General features: G+C 35.0%; 2 protein-coding genes and 1 pseudogene across 2 annotated transcripts; all 3 read left to right on the top strand.

Annotated features, from left to right (window-relative positions):
* The first annotated feature begins 615 nt into the window (after positions 1-615).
* On the top strand, positions 616-5,868 carry LOC140138108 (actin, cytoplasmic-like). The gene is made up of 5 exons (XM_072160049.1): positions 616-758; positions 1,867-2,019; positions 2,714-2,953; positions 3,560-3,806; positions 4,192-5,868. The coding sequence occupies exons 2-5, from the start codon at positions 1,897-1,899 to the stop codon at positions 4,707-4,709; spliced, it is 1,128 nt and encodes a 375-aa protein (XP_072016150.1). The 5' UTR covers positions 616-758; positions 1,867-1,896; the 3' UTR covers positions 4,710-5,868.
* Positions 5,869-7,535: 1,667 nt separating this feature from the next.
* Positions 7,536-15,381, top strand: LOC140138040 (actin, cytoplasmic 2-like). The gene is made up of 5 exons (XM_072159917.1): positions 7,536-7,623; positions 9,545-9,697; positions 12,030-12,269; positions 13,653-13,899; positions 14,315-15,381. Exons 2-5 carry the CDS (start codon positions 9,575-9,577, stop codon positions 14,830-14,832), a joined length of 1,128 nt encoding a protein of 375 aa, XP_072016018.1. The 5' UTR covers positions 7,536-7,623; positions 9,545-9,574; the 3' UTR covers positions 14,833-15,381.
* On the top strand, positions 15,342-19,184 carry LOC140157660 (actin-2-like; annotated as a pseudogene).
* The last annotated feature ends 1,054 nt before the right edge of the window (positions 19,185-20,238 follow it).

The raw sequence follows: 20,238 nt of genomic DNA, 5'->3' as shown, positions 1-20,238 counted from the left end.
TACTTGATTAAAAACCAGACTCATAAACCTCTAACTTAATTTAAATCTATCCCATTAATAAGTAATTCGTGCCGACGTCGGTGTAGTTTTACAAAAAAATGTGCAGCTTCGCGGCGCCGTCGATGTGGTAGGGTATTCTAAAGGTACTCCCATTTTTGTATGTTGTGACCAAAATTTTTAAAAGATGTTTAAAACAATCATAAGTTGTGTATTTACAGAAACACCGAGCAAAATCTATACACAGATAAGTTCACCACATTTAGATAACTGCATGTGTGTATCATTTTCTGATCATTTATCATATGATTATTGACCCGCTAAAAGTTCGAACTGATGAAAATTGAAATGACCTCATCGCAATATCAATAGCCATCGATAGCGCGTGCTGCTGCTGTACTGCATGACCTCATCATGAAGCTTCATGATTATTCATGATCTGATATATTTATGCTAATACAGGCAGCCGTGCTCCTGCTAAACATCATGACCAAAATAGGAAAACCCAAACAGAAATGGAGAAAACAATAGCCTCCTCAAAAACAAATAAATTGACCATATATGGAGTGACCAATGGAGTTGCCTCATTTGAAAGAATATATAAAGCGGAGTCGCAGGTGGTTTAATCAAGTCGAGAGAACCGAGAGCTTGAAGTAGGAACCAAGATCTGAAACTGCACTTTAACAACTCGAGTGACTTGAGAAATATTTTTATCTTCTTGTGGTATATAAGGGATAACTTTAATAGTCTTATCAATTAAGGTAAGTCAGTTTTGTGTGTATGTTTTAAGGATGTGTATTTTATTGAATTGTTGGACTGTTTTATATTGTTCAGAAATATGCACAAAAAAAATGCCAAATGCGGTTTCAGTTCCACCTTTAGTATTATAATTATTGATTTGATCATATATAATACATGAAATTTGAAGAAATATATCACGAATTCTTTCTCTTTCAAGAACAATATGACAACTTAACGCTTATACTGTTATAACTGTTCAAATAATGATCTATGTGCATTTTAATGCTTTAAAGTCGTAAGACTTAATTATTTAATACATACAACATTACAGTCTGAAAACGGGAAAATCTATTGGTTACGATGATCTAAAAAGATCTTTTCCATGTGTTTTGCGCAACTTTGATATAGGCCTACTATAGCAATTGATGAGTTTCTTGTTACAAATGTTAAGGTATTACAAAATGACGGGCAAAATCACAAAGCTAATTACGCCATTTAATTTTGCTTTTCTTATTTTTGAAAAATGTAATAAAATTTAAATGAATAAAGAAAACGAGCATGCAAGTCTCTTAACATAATAGCTAAACATGTAGGCTATGTACAAATTATGCTTTGAACTTTTATAATGTATACGATATATTCTGCCATGCAAGTAAAAGAAATGAAAAGAATCAAAAAGACAAATGGTTCATCTTTTCGAATAATATCATGAATATCAAATATTTACTTGGAAACAATGATTGCATATGCATAATATAAAAGAGGAACGCATTTGTTGTATTATAATGTAAGAAATGTTTATACTTTACATTTTCATGTTATAGATGTGCGCCCCATGTGTAAGTTATTAATTATTGGCCTATAAATATTCCCTTAAAATTTTTTTTAATGCAACAAGTGGGCTATATCCATATAAACATGACTTTTTGTGGTCTGTTTTAAAAGTTGTATGAAAGGTGGTCCCTTCGTAATTTTGTCTTTTTTACTTTGGACATTCTTTGTTAAAAAAGTGCACATTTTCGATGGGGCTGGCCCCTTGCAAAAATCCCAGCTATGCCACTGTAAAGCATGTTTGCCCCAAACTCAAATAACTCATAATTACTAAATATTATGTCTTTTTCTCCTCAGAATTAGAACTTTTGCAACCAAGAATAAACAATGGAAGACGACTGCTGTGCCTTAGTTATTGACAATGGTTCAGGGATGTGCAAGGCTGGGTTCGCTGGAGACGATGCACCAAGGGCTGTGTTCCCATCTCTGGTTGGAAGACCGAGACATGAGGTAGGATAATGGTGAAAACATAATCAATATATTTAAACAAGTGGTAAAAAATTACCTGTTTGCTCACTGCAGACGAGCTTGAGAACATCCGTCGTGAACATTTTGTGCATGTATTTTTCTATAAGTTTCTACTTATTTCTATAAGTTACTGAACAATGTAAATGATATGAGCTGTATTCCTTTGTTGCTGCGTGTTTGAAAAAAAAAACCCTTACCTTCATGACCTTGCTGCATCAAAGTATAGAGATAAAATTGACTCTCTGTAGAAGTGGCAAGAAGAGCGGTTTTATTCTGTGCATTACCGGTATAATTTCCCTAAAATTCTCAATTTTAATTGATTTTGTGAATCAGTTTTAGGTTTGTTTGTTTATGCCATTGATTTGTGACTGCGCGTGCGTGTGTGCTTCTCAAATATTTCACTTCGGGATGAATGATATTTTGAGACTTTGAGAAAGGGAAGAGTTTTATGGTACATTTTGTAGTTGCGAGAAATGGAAAAAATACACTGTTCCAATGTCATGCATTAGACCTGTACTTGTTTTTTGCACACCCCTGGATGTCAAAATTAAATAACTGTATACCCCTATAACAAAAGCGATATGGTTTACTTTAATTTCGACATTTTTGAGAAAAAATTATTTTGTCAGTGCAATGATATTTCAGTACATGATTATTTGTATGCATCTATTTACAGAACTATATGATAGGGATGGGCAACAAAGACACCTACATTGGCGATGAAGCTCAGAGTAAGAGAGGTATCCTAACCCTAAAATATCCCATCGAACACGGCATCGTCACGAACTGGGACGATATGGAGAAGATATGGCATCACACATTCTATAATGAACTCCGTGTGGCACCAGAGGAGCATCCAGTCCTCTTAACTGAAGCACCTCTCAACCCAAAGGCTAACAGAGAAAAAATGACACAGGTATGGATTATGCTTGGTAGTTTATGATATAATATAATGGTATAAAATATAAATGATATGATATTAAGACTTCAATTGCTTAAAAAAGTTCATTACGTCATTAAAAACATACTTCAGCTGATATATCAGTGACGTAAATCATAGGTGTATGGGGGAAACCCGTGAATCGATTTGAAGATTGAAAAATTCAGAAGGAAAAATTGCCGAAAAACAGCTTGTGCCTCCATCAGGCCCAGTGCCATGCATCCCCATAATGATCGGTGTATGTGCCCCACCCCCCTTCCCCCAAAGGATGACTCACGCTACGCCACTGAGCAGTAAAGATATGGCAACAGTGTACATTTGAAAGTTACATGCTTAAGTTAAATATTTTTGCAGTTGCTGTCATCATTGCAGTTGGTGGTCATGAAACCATAGCATAATATTACGACGACGAGACACTTGAGGTTTCACCCCTTTCATATAGCCTATCAATCATGATAGCTTAACGAAATAAGAGAAAAAGTTGAAACCCTTCCATGTTCATTATACATTAATACAAGAGTTAACCACAATGGTCGTCACTGTTGCATATATTAAAACAAGATCTGTTGCTTATTTTTCCAGATCATGTTTGAAACCTTCAACACCCCAGCTATGTACGTAAACATCCAAGCAGTACTGTCTCTGTATTCCTCAGGAAGAACAACCGGTATCGTCTTTGACTCAGGAGATGGTGTCTCCCATACTGTGCCCATCTATGAAGGCTATTCACTACCTCATGCCATCCAGAGAATAGACCTGGCAGGTCGTGATCTCACCGACTACCTGATGCGGATCTTGACTGAGAGAGGATACGCCTTTAGTACAACAGGTTAGCACCTTGATTAATATAATGATGATGTAGAGTTGGAGAGTGAGTTGGAGAACAGCATAGAACTTTTCACACGAACTTGAATTTTAAATAGTATCGACATATGAAAGAAAGCATCAACTCAAAAATATTGTACTTTTTAACTAAAATTCGAGTTTTTGTAGCAATGTAGGTTCATAATCAACCTGTGTACCAAATTTGTCACTTTTGTCACTCGTGTAATATCATTTTAAAACGAACAATGATAGGTTCCCTTTATTTAGACTTTTTTTAGTAACTTGAAGGGGCGATAGAACGTTTCACCGGTCTAAAAGATCCAAATAAGCACGTGTTATTTTTTTTCACTCTGAAGAATAATAGTTATTGTTCTTTATCTTTCTTACAGCTGAGCGTGAAATTGTGAGAGACATCAAAGAAAAACTCTGCTACGCGGCTCTGGATTTTGAGGCAGAAATGACAACTGCAGCGGCGAGTTCCTCGATAGAAAAGAGTTATGAACTACCTGATGGCCAAACTATCATAGTTGGTAACGAAAGATTCCGATGTCCCGAGGCGCTGTTCCAGCCTTCGTTCTTAGGCATGGAAAATGCCGGAGTTCACGAAAGCGTTTTCAGTAGCATACAGAAATGTGACATAGATATTCGTAAAGACTTACTTGCCAATGTTGTCATATCCGGAGGGAGCAGCATGTTCCCTGGAATAGCAGACAGAATGAATAAAGAAATGACAGGATTGGCGCCAGCTACGATGAAAGTGAAGATTATCGCTCCTCCTGAGCGCAAATACTCGGTTTGGATTGGTGGCTCGATCTTAGCCTCGCTTTCAACTTTCCAACAGATGTGGATCAGCAAGCAAGAATACGACGAAAGTGGTCCGGGCATTGTTCACCGCAAATGCTTTTGAACAGTTGGGAAAGATTTTGACTTTGTAAATGTTTTTGTACAGGTTTGAGAATAGTGACATTTGAACAATTTTATTTATTGTTTTAGCCAAGAGAACTTAATTTGCATACTGTATTTGTTTTAGTATTAAAGAATGATATTGCTCATCACTACAAAATGCCAGCCCTGTGTAGTATGTGGATAGTGCATGAGACAGTCATTTTCTCAAATAGAAATAGTAGAAATTGAGTCTATTCTGAGCCATCAGTCATAATACTTGCATGCTGGGATGCACGGGGTTAGTCGAATCACCTTGGTTCGTATCATGCCAAATACAAGTTCGAGTGATGAACTGATAAAATTACAGTGTTAGATTTTATAAATGTTAAAATGTTCTAGTAAAATCTATCTGTCTTTGGTGAACACTCTCTAGGATCGAAAGATATTTAGTATTTTAACTTTGTCGAAATCACAGAGCATGATCTTTTTAATTTATATAATTTTGAATATTTATATTTGTCGCTTCTCCAATAAATATACAGAAGATAAATGTATTTTTGCTCTTACATTTTGCATCTGGGATTTGAAATTTATGAAAAAACTCCCATAGAAACTTTAAAATATTGAATTTGCTAAAAGCTGAAATCAAAACACTAAAAAAATACAGGTTTATCTGATACTTGTAAATCATGTCAATGAAACATTAAAGACGTATCAAACATATGCCGTTTTAAACTATGATGTTATTCAATCACCTACGGTTATTTGATCAATGTAAAAAACTTAATGAATTGTAAATAGACTATAATTAGGACTTTACCCACCGGTTTTATCAAAATGATTGTTTCCAAGCCATTGTTAGTGTGTTTGAAAAACCCGCCTCTTCCAAATCATGCAAACGGTACTATTGGATTCACTTGAAATGACCGGACTTCATATTTTATGTCTGATGATTTCAGGTGGATCGAATGATGCGTTTGGAAGGCAGGCTTTTTCAAAAACACCAAAAACGGGTGCAATTCATTTTGATACAACTTGCATGTACTTCTAAGATTGTGAATATACATGTATATAGTATACATACAAATGAATAAACCAGACCAGGGGAATGTATATCCTGCACAGATTTTATCTTTTGTCAATTGATGTAGAAAAGAAATGAAAAAAGTCAAATAAAATATTAATAGTAAAAGTAACATACGGATCTGTAGTGCTAATTATCAGAGTGTGTAGAATTTCACATTTTTACAGTCAGCGGTGACAATGCCTTCAACAACTAGTGCACTTATCAATACAATTTTAATTTGTTTATAATAATTGGAACTGCACTGTTCGTTAAGGGGGTACTACACCCCTGCCCAATTTTGTGCCCGTTTTTACATTTTTCTCAAAAATAATAGCGCATTGGGGACAAGTAAGATATGTATATTATAGGGGCAAGGACTACAACTACTGCACTGGAAATTTTATTTCAGCACAGACAACATTTGTGGAGTTAAGCAGTATACAGACTTTTTATTGTACGTACAATATTGTATGTACAATATGTACGTTATTTAATCTATTGCCATTCTATTTCCAGTACTGTTTAAGTTTTAACGAATGTTTGATGACGTAAAATCGATAATATATTTCTGCTAGATATTGTATGTAACATATTATCGATTTTTCGTCATCAAACATTCGTTAGAACTTAAACATTACTGGAAATAGACTGGCAATAGATTGAATAACGTACATATTGTACATACAATATTGTACGTACAATACTCGGAGTCTGAAGCCCGCTTTACAGTCAAAAATGAGGGAAAACCAATATTTGATCAATAAATCAATAACTACTTGCTTTGAGTTGCTGAATTTTCAGTACAGTAGTTGTAGTCCTTGCCCCTATAATATACATATCTTACTTGTCACCAATGTGCTATAATTTTTGAGAAAAATGCAAAAATAGGCACAAAATTGGACAGGGGTGTAGTACCCCCTTAAATGTCTTGAAAGAAACATTTGCAGGTTTGTGGACCTAACATTTCACCCTTTATTATTTTAGCGGGGGAAAATGCATACGTTGTAGAATATTTCGAAAATGTACCAAAATTACTAAATTTTTGCAAGAAAATCACCGATATCAAGTGATTTTCTTTCATGCATGAGCATAATGATTACGTTTTTAAATAAACAAAGAAATTTGTACTCGACGTGAATCATGTGCTATGAGGCCTACTCATCTGGCTCATGTGATTGACTCGACCGATGAGTATTCAGTATTAAACAATTCAATTGTACACTAGCATTCGGGAAATCCCCGCATGGATCATTGAGTGATTTCACTGGTTTCGAACCTTTTCTGGTAGGCCTAGGCCTAGAATATGTTTTCGGCGTGATTGTCCCTAACACATGCACGCCGACGGCGTAAACACATCACTGCCTATATTAAACATGTTAAAGGAGTGAACTTGTCATTTGAAAAGAGTCGAAAAGGAATAAGAGTTTGACCAATTTGTTATGTTTAGATCCATATGGCCATTTTACAACAACAACAACAACACAATATCTAAACTGCATAGTACCCATGTCCACAAACAATTCCATAGTGTGCTGTAAAACATACTGGTTGGATCTACTAGAAGAGATACGGTGAATACTTATAATATTTTAACAGTTAAAAAATATCTAAACTGCATTGTACATCATTTTCCGAGTCATTGATCACTATTGATGAAAGTTCGATGAAAATTGAAATGACCTCATCGATAGAGTGTGCTGCTGCATGCTGTACTGCATGCATGCACTGCACGGTTAAACAAATAATTACTCATAATAATCGGATATGCTAATACAGTCCGGGAATACAGTCTTAATCCTGCTAAACATCATGACCAAAATAGGAAAACCCCAACAGAAATGCAGAATACAAACAATAGTCTCCTCGAAAGGTAAGTCAATTTTGCTTCAACGCTTGTTGTATATTTTATGGATGTGTATTCTATCTGAGACAAGAATAATTTTGGTCTTCTTGTCTCAGCAATTTATTGTATGGTTGAACTGCATACCTGCAAGCTCAGTCCTACCACAGATATTGGAACAGTGGTCCTACAATGTTCCAAAATATACAAAGCGGAACACATTTGCCCGGCGCATTTGTTGTATTGAAATGTAAGAAATGTTTATACCTTGCATTTTCATGCTGTAATGTTCGCCTCGTGTACATAAAGTAGGACTAGCTGTTAAATCACATCTGGATTTATTCATAAAGTGTTACACAAGCTGAACATTTTTTCCTCAGGACTGTTGTTGATCAAATAAATGAAGAGATTTCATATTTCTAGTCCAATAAAACAGTACTCACTGTGGACGTTTCGAAGTCTAGCAGACTTCTTTCTCAACACTGATGTTGCTGTGACGATCTTCTCTTTACCGCTGATGAAGATCGTCACAACAACATCAGTGTTGAGAAAGAAGTCTTCTAGACTTCGAAACGTCCACAGTGAGTACTGTTTTATTGACTAGAAATATGAAATCTCTTCATTTATTTGTTACACAAGCTCAGCATTTTATGGCATAACATAATCCACGATAACAAAAGTGTCCAACTCGCCAAGGTCCTGACCATCCATTATGATGTGTAAGGACAAGGTTCCCTGCCCAAATCCTACAATCATGGTAAACATTTAGTAATTGTTGGTACATATTTAGTTGACCAGGCCAACGATGTTGGACCTTTAAGTACAAAAAGTTGAGTTGTATGATACGACGCAACTTTTGACATGTTTGATGGAAGATCACCAGGAAGATAAAAGTCGAGACCCAGGTCATAGTTCGAGAAGCTAACATTAATTTTTGCGGAAGCAAAAAGCCACGCCAGTGACCTGTATCTGTACCATAGTCTGGGTTTAATATTCAGGAAGATGATTAATATCTCTGCATATTATGCCTCATCAGTTACTTGGTATAAACCGATTTACTATAGTTCTTTACATGTTATACCATACTGTGTTAATATATATTTTATCATAAACATATGTAAAAAGTATCACTAACAGTTTGAGAGTGCTCAATACCCAGATGGGTAGAGCCCCGGGTAGAGCTGTAATACAAATTGATATGGTTTACACACCGAGTGCCACGCCAGTGACCTGTATCTGTAACACAGTGTTGTGGCACTCGGTGTGTAAACCATATCAATTTGTATATTTTATCATATATTGATAAAATGTGACCGCATCTTTATTAAATATCCGGACTTGCCTACTAATTTTTTTAAATTGGTATAATCCCTTTATTCCACTCACCAAAAGGGTAGCAAAATGATTCTTCTATTCACAGCTTTTTGAATTTTTCAAATCAACAAAATGTACGTCAAGTTATTCAAAGAGAAATGCTTGTAATTTTAGGGCGGGGTTATTTCTTTTGAACCCTGTACCTTGTCAGAATTATTTAATTTAAGAGCTAAAAGATTATTCCTTTTTTAATACCTCTTAAGTTTTTCAAAATTCTCCTGAAGAGGGACCACTGCTTTTGCACTGTATAAATTTTCCATATACAAAAGCCGTTAATGCAACAAGTGGGCTACATACATCTAAAAATGAACGTGGCGATTTTGAACAGTTTTGCATGAAAAGTGGTCCCTTTGGAAATTTTTCTTTTTTACTTTGGACCTTCTTTGATATTTCTAAGCCTACTCTGAAAAGTGCACTTTTCGATGGGGGATGCTACGCACCAACCGCAACTAGGCCTACGCCTGTTGGATTTTGGCCCGCCCTATACAAGCTTGCCCTCCTTGCAAAAATCCCAGCGTATAAGCATGTTTGCCCCATACTCAAAATTACTGTAAATATTATGTCTTTTTCTCCTCAGAATTGGAACTTTTGCAACCAAGCATTAATAATGGAAAACGACTACTGTACCATAGTTATTGACAATGGTTCAGGGATGTGCAAAGCTGGGTTCGCTGGAGACGATGCACCAAGGGCTGTGTTCCCACCTCTGGTTGGAAAACCGAGACATGAGGTAGGCATAATGGTGAAAATATTAAACAAGTGGTAAAATAAAAATTCCTTTAAAAAAGGAATGGGGCGCCCAAATTATGTGAGCTTGGACGTGATATGGTGAATTCCATGGCATGGTGTTCAGATTTGGTCCCGGGATTTGGTATCATAATGATTTTTCTAGGGAAGAGTAGAAGATGATCAAATGCAAGAGAAATGTGTTTGATTGGGGAAGGTGTATCACAGGACCGTTTTGGATGAAATAAATTGAATTGGAATGAAGCTGTCGTGTCAATTTGCGATTATGTGGGGTGGGGAGTTCAATTTTGGGGCATATTGTAGTGATGATATTGCTTTGGATATTGAATATTGTTGAATTTCGTTATGCAGGGGGGTATATGATGGATAGTATAGAAGAGGATCTACCCCTATGTTGACCAAAAGAAAAGTTTTTATGAATGTATAACGTCTGTGATACATATACATCATAACGTCTGTGATACATTATACATCATCTACTTGCTAATACACTGAAAATCTAATAGAGATGAAGGATAAAAGACAATTACAGAACATTCATTCTTCATAAAAGTAGCTATATGGGTATACAATGTTTACAAGATAAGAACGTTAATGTTTTGTACATGAACGTAACATCTTTGATACATAGTTGTTAACACACTGAAAATCTGACTAGAGATTTACAATTTGATGATATCCAAAAGAATACTTACTAACCAATGCTAACTTAGCATTGAAGAATGAAAATAATTACAGAACTTTCATTTGTTAACATACACGTAGCAATGATTAACAATGTTGAAATTACAAACGTAACGTTTTGTTCATAAACATAACATCCTCGACACATCTAGGATCCGCATAATTTGTTGATTAATGTCATAAACAGTCACAAAAGATTTATGGTCTGATCATTTTATCATTTTAAGGGGGACCCGATATTGCATTTGGAAGAACCAGGCTTTTCAATTACTATCAAAACTGCTGGGTACCAAACTTTTTGATACAGCTTGTATAGTAATTTGTTCTAATTTCCATGCAAAAGGAGCCAGTTGTTTCATCCTTAAAACAAATAGGCTACACCATAATTTCCAATTACCCCATGCAGATAGATAAGACCTTGGTAAGATAAGCATGTTAATTGTTATTTCACTATCACTATCTTGATCTTGATAAGATGCCTGACTTTGAAACTTTGGGTACAAAAACTCATACTCTGCAAGTTAGGTCAAATTTTGCACTATGATTGTTTATTTGTGGTTATTGGACTATGCCATTCAGATTAGGCTATTGTAGTCCATAGTGTTGGTCACCGTCTATCGGGTTCTAAGAGGCGGTAAATTGGTTACAAAGGTCAAAGTGGTTACAAAGGTCAAAGGTCTCGAATTATTTGGTGTTTTTACAAATCCATTAATTTTATCTTTTAAACAAAGAATATACGCACACCATTTTATCCTGTGCATAACAGAAAACAATAATAAAATAAAATCCAAGCATATTGTGGTTTTATTTCTGAGCAAGGGCATAATTTTAGCAAAACAATTGCGGAGTTAATCTAGTAAGAGTGAAATTAGAAGCTTCTCACAAACTCATGCCTATATTGTGGGCCGCCTCCGTAGAGGGCGCCCCAAAAAATACCTGCTTGCTCACATGCTCACTGCATACGAGCTTCAGAACATCGTCGTGGACATTGTGTGCATGTAATTTTGTATTAAGTTACTGAACAAATGATATGAGCGGCTTGTTGCTAGTTCGAGAAAAACACTTTACCTTGTTGCATACACCAAAGTATAGAGATAAAATTGACTCTCTATAGAAGTGGTGAGAACAGCGGTTTTATTCTGTACATTGTAATTATTTGTTTGCTTTAAATTGTATTATAACCCCGGATTATAACTTAAGATGGGTTCTTTGTACGTTTTGATCATGTTGATAGCAAAACAGATTTCAATTTTGACATGCTCTCAAAACCAAACCTCTGCTTTACACACCCAAAATTTCACATGTTTAATCACAAATGCGAACAATATGAAACCGAAAAAATAATTACCCCTGTATATAAGAGTTTCCAAAAAGCGCTAAATCCAATAGCTACCTTGTGTCACATTTTTTCTGGTACATTTTAATATTTTTGTTTAAATGAAATTTTAACGATTGGAAATATGGATATGCTTATTTTGTAACTATTGCCAACATAATCTTAATTTTCAACATAATGGTTTAATTGTTATTATTAATTAAGGTACTTTAAATTCGACATTTTGGAGAAAACATAATTGTGTAGTCAGTGGAATGATGTTTCAGTATGATTACTTGTATGCATCTATTTACAGAACTATATGGTAGGGATGGATAACAAAGACACCTACGTCGGTGATGAAGCTCAAAATAAGAGAGATATCTTTACCCTAAAACCCCCTATCGAACACGGTATCGTCACAAACTGGGACGATATGGAGAAGATCTGGCATCACACATTCTATAATGAACTCCGTGTGGCACCAGAGAAGCACCCAGTGCTTCTTACAGAAGTACCACTCAATCCAAAGGCTAACAGAGAAAAAATGACACAGGTATGGATACGTATTATACAATTGTCCCAGAATGATTTATACCGTGTTTGAACAAAATATCAAAAATATATAGTCAACAGTGTATCTAATCTTAATAATTCCAATACAATGCCACACATGTCTCCTACTTATTCTGTGACTTTCATGGAAATAGCTTGATTCGTTTTTGCGTGACATTGTTATTACTGAAAATGGACGAAAACTGCATGTGTGTAATTTACAGTGCAAAGGCATCATAACACATGGATCCTTTAATATCACCATCGTCCAGCCGCACTGTGCAATATATTGGAGAAATCCTACATTCTTTTATAGGAAATACACCAAATTTGGCACAGATGTAGAGCTTACAATGCTAATTAAATAATTCTTGATATGGGATTAAGTGAAACATTTCAATATGACATCAGATATTTAGGTTGAAAACATACTTTTTATGTGATTTTTACCCCAATTTTTACCCAAAAATGTCATTATTACAGAGGATGTAACTTCCTCAAGGATCCTCCGCAGTAAATTTTAATCTTCTTCGTCACGTAGCTGTGGATTTGTCAATATACTGTGGACATAAATTCATGCTGTGACCGACTATTTAGTAGAAGTAAGAACAGGACACAACAAATATACTGCATAACATTTTCCAAATAACTTTGTGCTGAACGGTTAGTCTAATTGTACAGATTTTCAAAATAGGTTGCTTTGTCAAAACTTGGGATTCACCATTTTACGCAATCTTCTCTAACTTCTACTAGAAACGTCCAATTTTTAAAATCTAAAAAATCTGAGAAAGCTATATATATGTAGAATTTAAAATGCAAAACAATATGACCAATAAAAATGCCGTTCATACCTAAGAAATTCCATCTTTCCCGGTATAAATCATTCTGGGACACCCTGTACTTGGTAGTTTATGATTTAATATGATAGTATAAAATGTAAATAATAAAACCAATCTGCTGCCAATATGATATTAAGACTTCAAATGCTTCAAAAATGATAATTTCATGACGTCATTAAAAAAAATCATATTTCAGCCACACAGCTGTAACTGTGGCGTAGCATCATAGGGGAACATGTGGCACGTGCCCCATAATCGATTTGAAAATTTGGAAAATCCCAAAGGAAAATTACCAAAAAACGGCTTGTACCCTTCTCCCCATCATGCCCAGTGCCCCCAATAATGGTCCGTGCCACTTCCCCAAAAATAGGATGACTCACACTACGCCACTGAGCAGTAACGATATGGCAATCGATGTCAATAAAACAATAGCATAAGATAATGACGAGACAAGTTGAGGTTTCACCCCTAAGACCCCTTTCATATTATGATAATAACAATTATCGTCACTGGTGCTTATAACAAGATCTCTTTTACATTTTCAGATCATGTTCGAAACCTTCAACACCCCAGCTATATACGTGAGCATCCAAGCAGTACTGTCCCTGTATTCCTCTGGAAGAACAACTGGTATCGTCTTTGACTCAGGAGATGGTGTCTCCCATACTGTGCCCATCTATGAAGGCTATTCACTACCTCATGCCATCCAGAGAATAGACCTGGCAGGTCGTGATCTCACCGACTACCTGATGAGGATCTTAAATGAGAGAGGATATACATTTAATACAACCGGTTAGTACCTTCATTAAGGTCCCATTCATTCAGGGATCTCAGCGAAAGAATAAACAAATTAAAATTGTGTATAAATTGCCTTAAAGTGGAGAATAATACGTCATTAAAATATTATTGTCATTAGTTATTTTTAAAATTTTATTTTTGTTCATATAAACCTGCACCAAATTTGGCACTTTTATCACTCGTATAATGATTTGACTCTAAGGTACTATACTTTTAAGATTTAAGATCTTACACATTAAAATGATAATGTGCCCTTTATTTAGCTTTTGTGATTTAATAAGTAGCAACTAACAATTTGAATTGAAGTATGTCGAACTTGAATGACGTTGCGCCGGTCTAAAAGATCCAAACACGTGTCACATTTTTCACGCTGAAGAATAATAGTTATTGTTCTTTATCTTTCTTACAGCTGAGCGTGAAATTGTGAAAGACATTAAAGAAAACCTCTGCTACGCGGCTCTGGATTTTGATGCAGAAATGGCAACTGCAGCGTCAAGTTCCTCGATAGAAAAGAGTTATGAACTACCTGATGGCCAAACTATCATAGTTGGTAACGAAAGCTTCCGATGTCCCGAGGCATTCTTCCAGCCTTCGATTTTAGGCATGGAAAATGCTGGCATTCACGAAAGCGTTTTCAATAGCATTCAGAAATGTGACATAGACATTCGTAAAGACTTACTTGCCAATGTTGTTATATCCGGAGGGAGTAGCATGTTCCCTGGAATAGCAGACAGAATGAATAAAGAGATGACAGGATTGGCGCCATCTACGATGAAGGTGAAGATCATCGCTCCTCCTGAGCGCAAATACTCGGCTTGGATCGGTGGCTCGATCTTAGCCTCCTTTTCAACTTTCCAACAGATGTGGATCAGCAAGCAAGAATACGACGAAAGTGGTCCGAGCATTGTTCACTGCAAATGCTTTTGAACAGATGAGAATGATTTCGATTTAGGCGGGAGGAAAAGCCGTCTATCATTTGAAAATTTAGCCGTGACTTTCTTTTGAAGATATGCATTTTCCCGCCGAAAAATCTACCTCCCAGCTACATACAAGTACATATCACTATTTATAAAGTTTACTTTGAGGATTGTTAAAATACTTAATAAATATCAATTTTCAATAATTTGCCATACAATTTGTATTATCGCGAATAAATCAAAATTATTTGATATCAGGACAATCCTTGTATTCAGAATGCAATTTGGTGTGTCTGATGTGCTCTCAGGTCCCACAAAAAATGTGCAAAATATTATGCTTATAATGCAGTTTGCAAAAACAAATAGCAGCACCTAACATCCTAAATCAAGCACATACATCGTACAATTGTAAACTTACGCATGTACTCTTTAAATAACCAGAATCAACATGTTTACTGTTTTATTAACATTTTGCAATGAAGTTCTATCACGTACACAGTATAATGGATATCTACTACGGTAGTAGTAGTACTACCCCATACCATCCAAAGAATAGATATGGCAGGTCGTGACCTCACTGGTTATCTGATGCAGATTCTGACAGAAAGAGGATACACATTTAGTACAACAGGTGAGTACTAACCCGTGCACGTGTGCTGCTTGCCCACATGGAGCAAAAACAAAATGACGAAAGAAGGAAAAAAATTGAACCGGGTAAAGGGTAAAAGTTTGGCTATATATCATGTATACTGCTCTTTTACATTTAACGCATAAAAACGAGAGTTTGGTATATAGATTGCGTTGCATTTAGTTAAAATTAAGCAAAAACTAAAATAACACGAATCTTTGAAAACTCCTCAAAGTTATCAATTTGGCGAAATAATTGAAAAATTTATAATTATACACTAATCCGAGAAGCGTTTACTGTATTTGGCCCTCTATTGACGGCAACACAGATGTACCAGAGCGGGAGATTTAATTCGTAATTCAATACTCATGATTGTGTATTGAATATCACTGTTGTGTACAATTCCCGGGTACAATTCTGTATAGCACACAATAAATAATGGATAGAACCCCCGACCTCGGGACACCGCAGTTTTACATCGGGGACACCGCAGTAATGGCGAAGTCGGATAGGTGTATAGAAAAGGAAATAAGATTTCTGATTCAATCTTTTGGAAATAGAAATCAGTTGAAAGCTTCTGCAGAAGTGGCGTAACCAAGGGATGCAAGGAGGGGAGCAGCTGCACCCCATGTCCACTCTTGCCCTCTCCTAAGGAAATGCTGGCTGCCCTGAAATTTAAGATTTTCTAGCATTTTTTGTATTTTTAGCCCATTGTTGATAATACTCGTCACATTTACCCCCTTGAAAATTGGCTTATTCCCCTTTGACCCATGAAAAAGTCCTGGCTACGCCACTGCCTAAGATGGACACACGGAGTTATAGAACGATAGTGGCTAAAAGGGGTTATCTGGAAAGGGGATCAATTTGTTTGGTGACAAAACGTCCACATTTGCTTTTTAATAGAAGAGATAATGTTCCTTTATCATTGTCATATTATACAATATATTTAAGCAAATTAAGGGCTGGGGTATGAACGTTTAATATTAAAAAGCAAATGTGGACGTTTTGTCACCAAACAAATATTTTGTCAACACTTAAGGGCTGGGGTATGAACGTTTGGACAGTATTTATTTTGGGACATTAGAGCACATCAGACATATCGAATTGCATTCTGAATACGAAGAATGTCATTCTGATATCAAATAATTTTGAATTTTGAAATTCGCAATTTAATACACATTTTATGGCAAATCATTAAAATTGATATTTTTTTTCCCAAAACACCAAAAAAAATTAGGTCTTTTGGGGAAAAAAAATCCATATCTTCAATATGAAAGGTCAAAATTTTCAATTGACCGTCGGCTTTTCCTCCCTGCTACATACACTTTAAGAATATATCATTAGATTTATATAATTTACTTCGAGGACTGTTATATATCAAAAATATCAAATTTTTATAATTTGTCATAAAATTTGTATTATATTGTGATTTTGATATCAGAAAGACATGCTTCGTATTCAGAATGCAATTCGATAGGTCTGTGGTGCTCTCATGTGCCACAAAAAATACTATCGAAACGCAATAAACGCTCATTTTAGATCCCTTAACCAAACTAAAATTACAATTTCATTAAAAAAACCGCTTTTTTCTCCCAATATATTAAATAATTGTTTTCATTGTTTCATTGTAGCTGATCGTGAAATTGTGAGAGACATTAAAGAAAAACTCTGCTACGCGGCTTGGGATTTTGATGAGGAAATCGAAATCGCAGCGTCAAGTTCCTTGATAGAAAAGAATTATGAACTACCTGATGGCCAAACTATCACAGTTGGTAACGAAAGATTCCGATGTCCCGAGGCGTTCTTCCAGCCTTCATTTCTGGGCATGAAAACTGCCGGCATTCATGAAATCGTTTTCAGTAGCATTCAGAAATGTGACATAGACATTCGTAAATATTTGCTAGCCAATGTTAATTGTCTTATCTGGAGGAAGTAGCCTGTTCCATGGAATGGACAGCAGAATTAATAAAGAGTTGATGGCATTAGCGCCAACTACGATGAGGGTCAATATCGTTGCTTCGCCCCGTACTTCGCCTGAGCACCAATTCTCGGTTTGGATTGGTGGATCGATTTTAGCCTCGCTTTCAACTTTCCAACAGATGTGGATCAGCAAGCAAGAATACGATATGAAAGTGGTCCGAGCATTGTTCACCGCAAATGTTTTTGCAAGAAGCTGTTCGACACGGAGCCTCCAGACTTGTACGGGTGAAAAGGGTAGATTTTTGTTTCTTAACATTTAGATTTTGCCCTTATCATTCAGAAATGTATCCAACATAAAATGATAACCGATTTATTAATTCAAAATTTTATACAAAAATGCCGGGGACATTTTTTTTACAACCATATACCATATAAACATGATAATGTAATTAGGCTATTTTAATACTTAAAAAGTACACAATAAAGGCAAATTAAGTGAGAGTATAAAAAATAAAATTTTGTATAAATGGCTTAAAAGTGAAGGGTAATTTATTTATTTATTTAAACTTCTTTATAAGCAGGGTAGCCCCTTCAATGACAAAGCACTGATTTCCAAGGAGGCCCTGCAAGTAAATTACATAAGCAAGATAAGTCATTAAAATTATCATTACACCCCATTCCATAAAAAAACCAGTACTGTTTTTTAAAATTTCATTAATATTATTATGTTTTTCCAAATGAAATATAACCAAATCGTCATTTTTTAATTTGTTCTAAATGGCATTAAAAGTCAAATTTTAATATTTCGTCAAATAGGAGCCAAAACAAGGTGTTTTCTTATGCTGTAACAATCGAGCCCAAAGACGTATACAAAGAAACAGGAGTAGGAATTTTGGAAATGAAATATTTGGCAAAAACAAAACAAAAAACACACACAAAATAAACGAGAGATGTTTCAATTTCATGTAAAACGTCAAAATTTATTTTTACTACACGGCTTTCGGTTTTACCACTAGCAGACTATAATTATACCCAGCAAACGCTAAACGTTTTAAAAACGTTTTCAACAGGTTATATAATGGGTTCGGGTTTTGGTGAAAATAAACAACTTTATGATTATGGGTACACCTCAAAAAAACATTTCATTTCAAAAGCAATACAAACGTAATATTCGATGGAAGTATTCTTCCAAGAGTAAACAGAACGAAATTCTTGGGTATCATAATGGATGAAAATCTTTCTTTTAAATATCACATTGAAGCAATATCTAACAATATCTCAAAAAATGTAGGTATTATGCATAAGTTAAAATATTTTATTCCTAAAAGTATAATGTATTGTATATATTCTTCATTGATAATGCCGTATTTGAGCTATGGTATTTTGATTTGGGGAAATACGCATATGATTTATTTGGACAAATTACTCAAATTACAGAAAAGAGTCGTAAGAAACATTACTAAGAGTGATTTTAGGGCTCATTCAGCTCCACTTTTTAAAAGTCTAAAGATTCTCACTATCTCTGACATGTATAAATATAATCTTTGAATCTTTATGTATAAGCATTCTGTTAATTTATTACCAATTTTATTTGAATGTTATTTTATGAAAAGAAAAAATGTCCATACCATAAACACAAGACGAAAGAACGATTACCAGTTGGTTAGAAATAAAACGGCTTTCTCATCCAGAGGAATAAGATCATCAGGTCCCATTTTATGGAATAAAATATCTCATGATACACAAAATTAAAATCTACTAACATATTTAAATCCAAATTTAAATCAGACTTAATAAGTCTCTATGAGTAAGGTACAAATTTTCAAATCATTTAAAATACTTCATATACTTCATATATTTATTTTAAAAAAAACACCCAAAACCTTATCAATAAACTATTGGCATGTTTTAAGTTATGTGATGGTAACTTCAAATGTTTGTCGGCATAATTTTATGTGTTCTGTCCTTGTGTTCTCTCGTACTTTTGTTTCATAGATGTAATGAAATGTAATGTAAAATGGAAGGTGTCGTCCACCTCTGGCCTCCTTTGGCCTTTTGGACGGCTCCGCCATGCCTAATTAGTGACATGTTCATTAAATTATTCACTTTAAGAAATGTATTAATCTATAAAAAATAATCAATGAAATGTATGTAATGTTATGAATGTATTACTTTGGCATGGAAATAAAATATATATCTATTTTCCTTTTCTATTTTCCTATATATTTAGAGAACTTTGCCTACTAGGAATTTCATTGAAACATAATGGGATAGGTGGAAAACAATTGGACAAGTATTAATTCAAAAGAAAATATCCTATTTTGGTCAAAATTTAACCAATTTGAATATGTTGGGTGTCAATCTGGACTGAAAATGAGCCATTCGCCAGATTTCGTTGATTACAGCAAATTTCATCCATAAAAAAAAAAACTTATTCAGCACATTTCATATCTACCTAAACTCTTGAACAGCCTCATCCTTTTTTCTGAAAATAACCACATTTTGAAGGTTATCACAAGAAACTCATGCATATGCAAAATGAAGCAATTCCCTATTGCCAACTTGGTAAAATGCACACCTGTAGCCCAATCTCGTACGTCAAAGCACCCAGTTTTGGTTTGTTGTTTCAAAATATTGCAATTACACATTAGTTCTTTCAAATATAAAACGCTAAAATCCAAATCTAGAACAATCGAACATAGCTGATCATTATATTTATAAAGATATAGCAAACTTTCCATGATAGAGATTCGACCCAAGATAAATTACACCTAAATTGAGTGTCAATTCAGTATTATACCCGCATGGCGGGAAAAAATTGAAGAGGTGCTGCGGTGCACATCCCTGGAGTTGACATGGAATGGCTAA

This window comes from Amphiura filiformis, chromosome 1 (assembly GCF_039555335.1).
Source record: "Amphiura filiformis chromosome 1, Afil_fr2py, whole genome shotgun sequence".
In the NCBI taxonomy this organism is placed as follows: Eukaryota; Metazoa; Echinodermata; class Ophiuroidea; order Amphilepidida; family Amphiuridae; genus Amphiura; species Amphiura filiformis.
The sequence above is the reverse complement of the archived record's forward strand: the minus strand, read 5'-3'. Positions and strand labels throughout refer to the sequence as shown.

What these genes read in the sequence shown, in the direction of transcription:
- LOC140138108 (XM_072160049.1), top strand. Translation starts at nt 1,897, where the DNA reads ATGGAAGACGACTGCTGTGCCTTAGTTATTGACAATGGTTCAGGGATG. An exon ending in TTGGAAGACCGAGACATGAG is followed by an intron (nt 2,020 to 2,713) that starts GTAGGATAATGG and finishes ATCTATTTACAG; the next exon opens with AACTATATGATAGGGATGGG. An exon ending in ACAGAGAAAAAATGACACAG is followed by an intron (nt 2,954 to 3,559) that starts GTATGGATTATG and finishes TTATTTTTCCAG; the next exon opens with ATCATGTTTGAAACCTTCAA.
- LOC140138040 (XM_072159917.1), top strand. Translation starts at nt 9,575, where the DNA reads ATGGAAAACGACTACTGTACCATAGTTATTGACAATGGTTCAGGGATG. An exon ending in ACAGAGAAAAAATGACACAG is followed by an intron (nt 12,270 to 13,652) that starts GTATGGATACGT and finishes TTACATTTTCAG; the next exon opens with ATCATGTTCGAAACCTTCAA. An exon ending in ATATACATTTAATACAACCG is followed by an intron (nt 13,900 to 14,314) that starts GTTAGTACCTTC and finishes TCTTTCTTACAG; the next exon opens with CTGAGCGTGAAATTGTGAAA.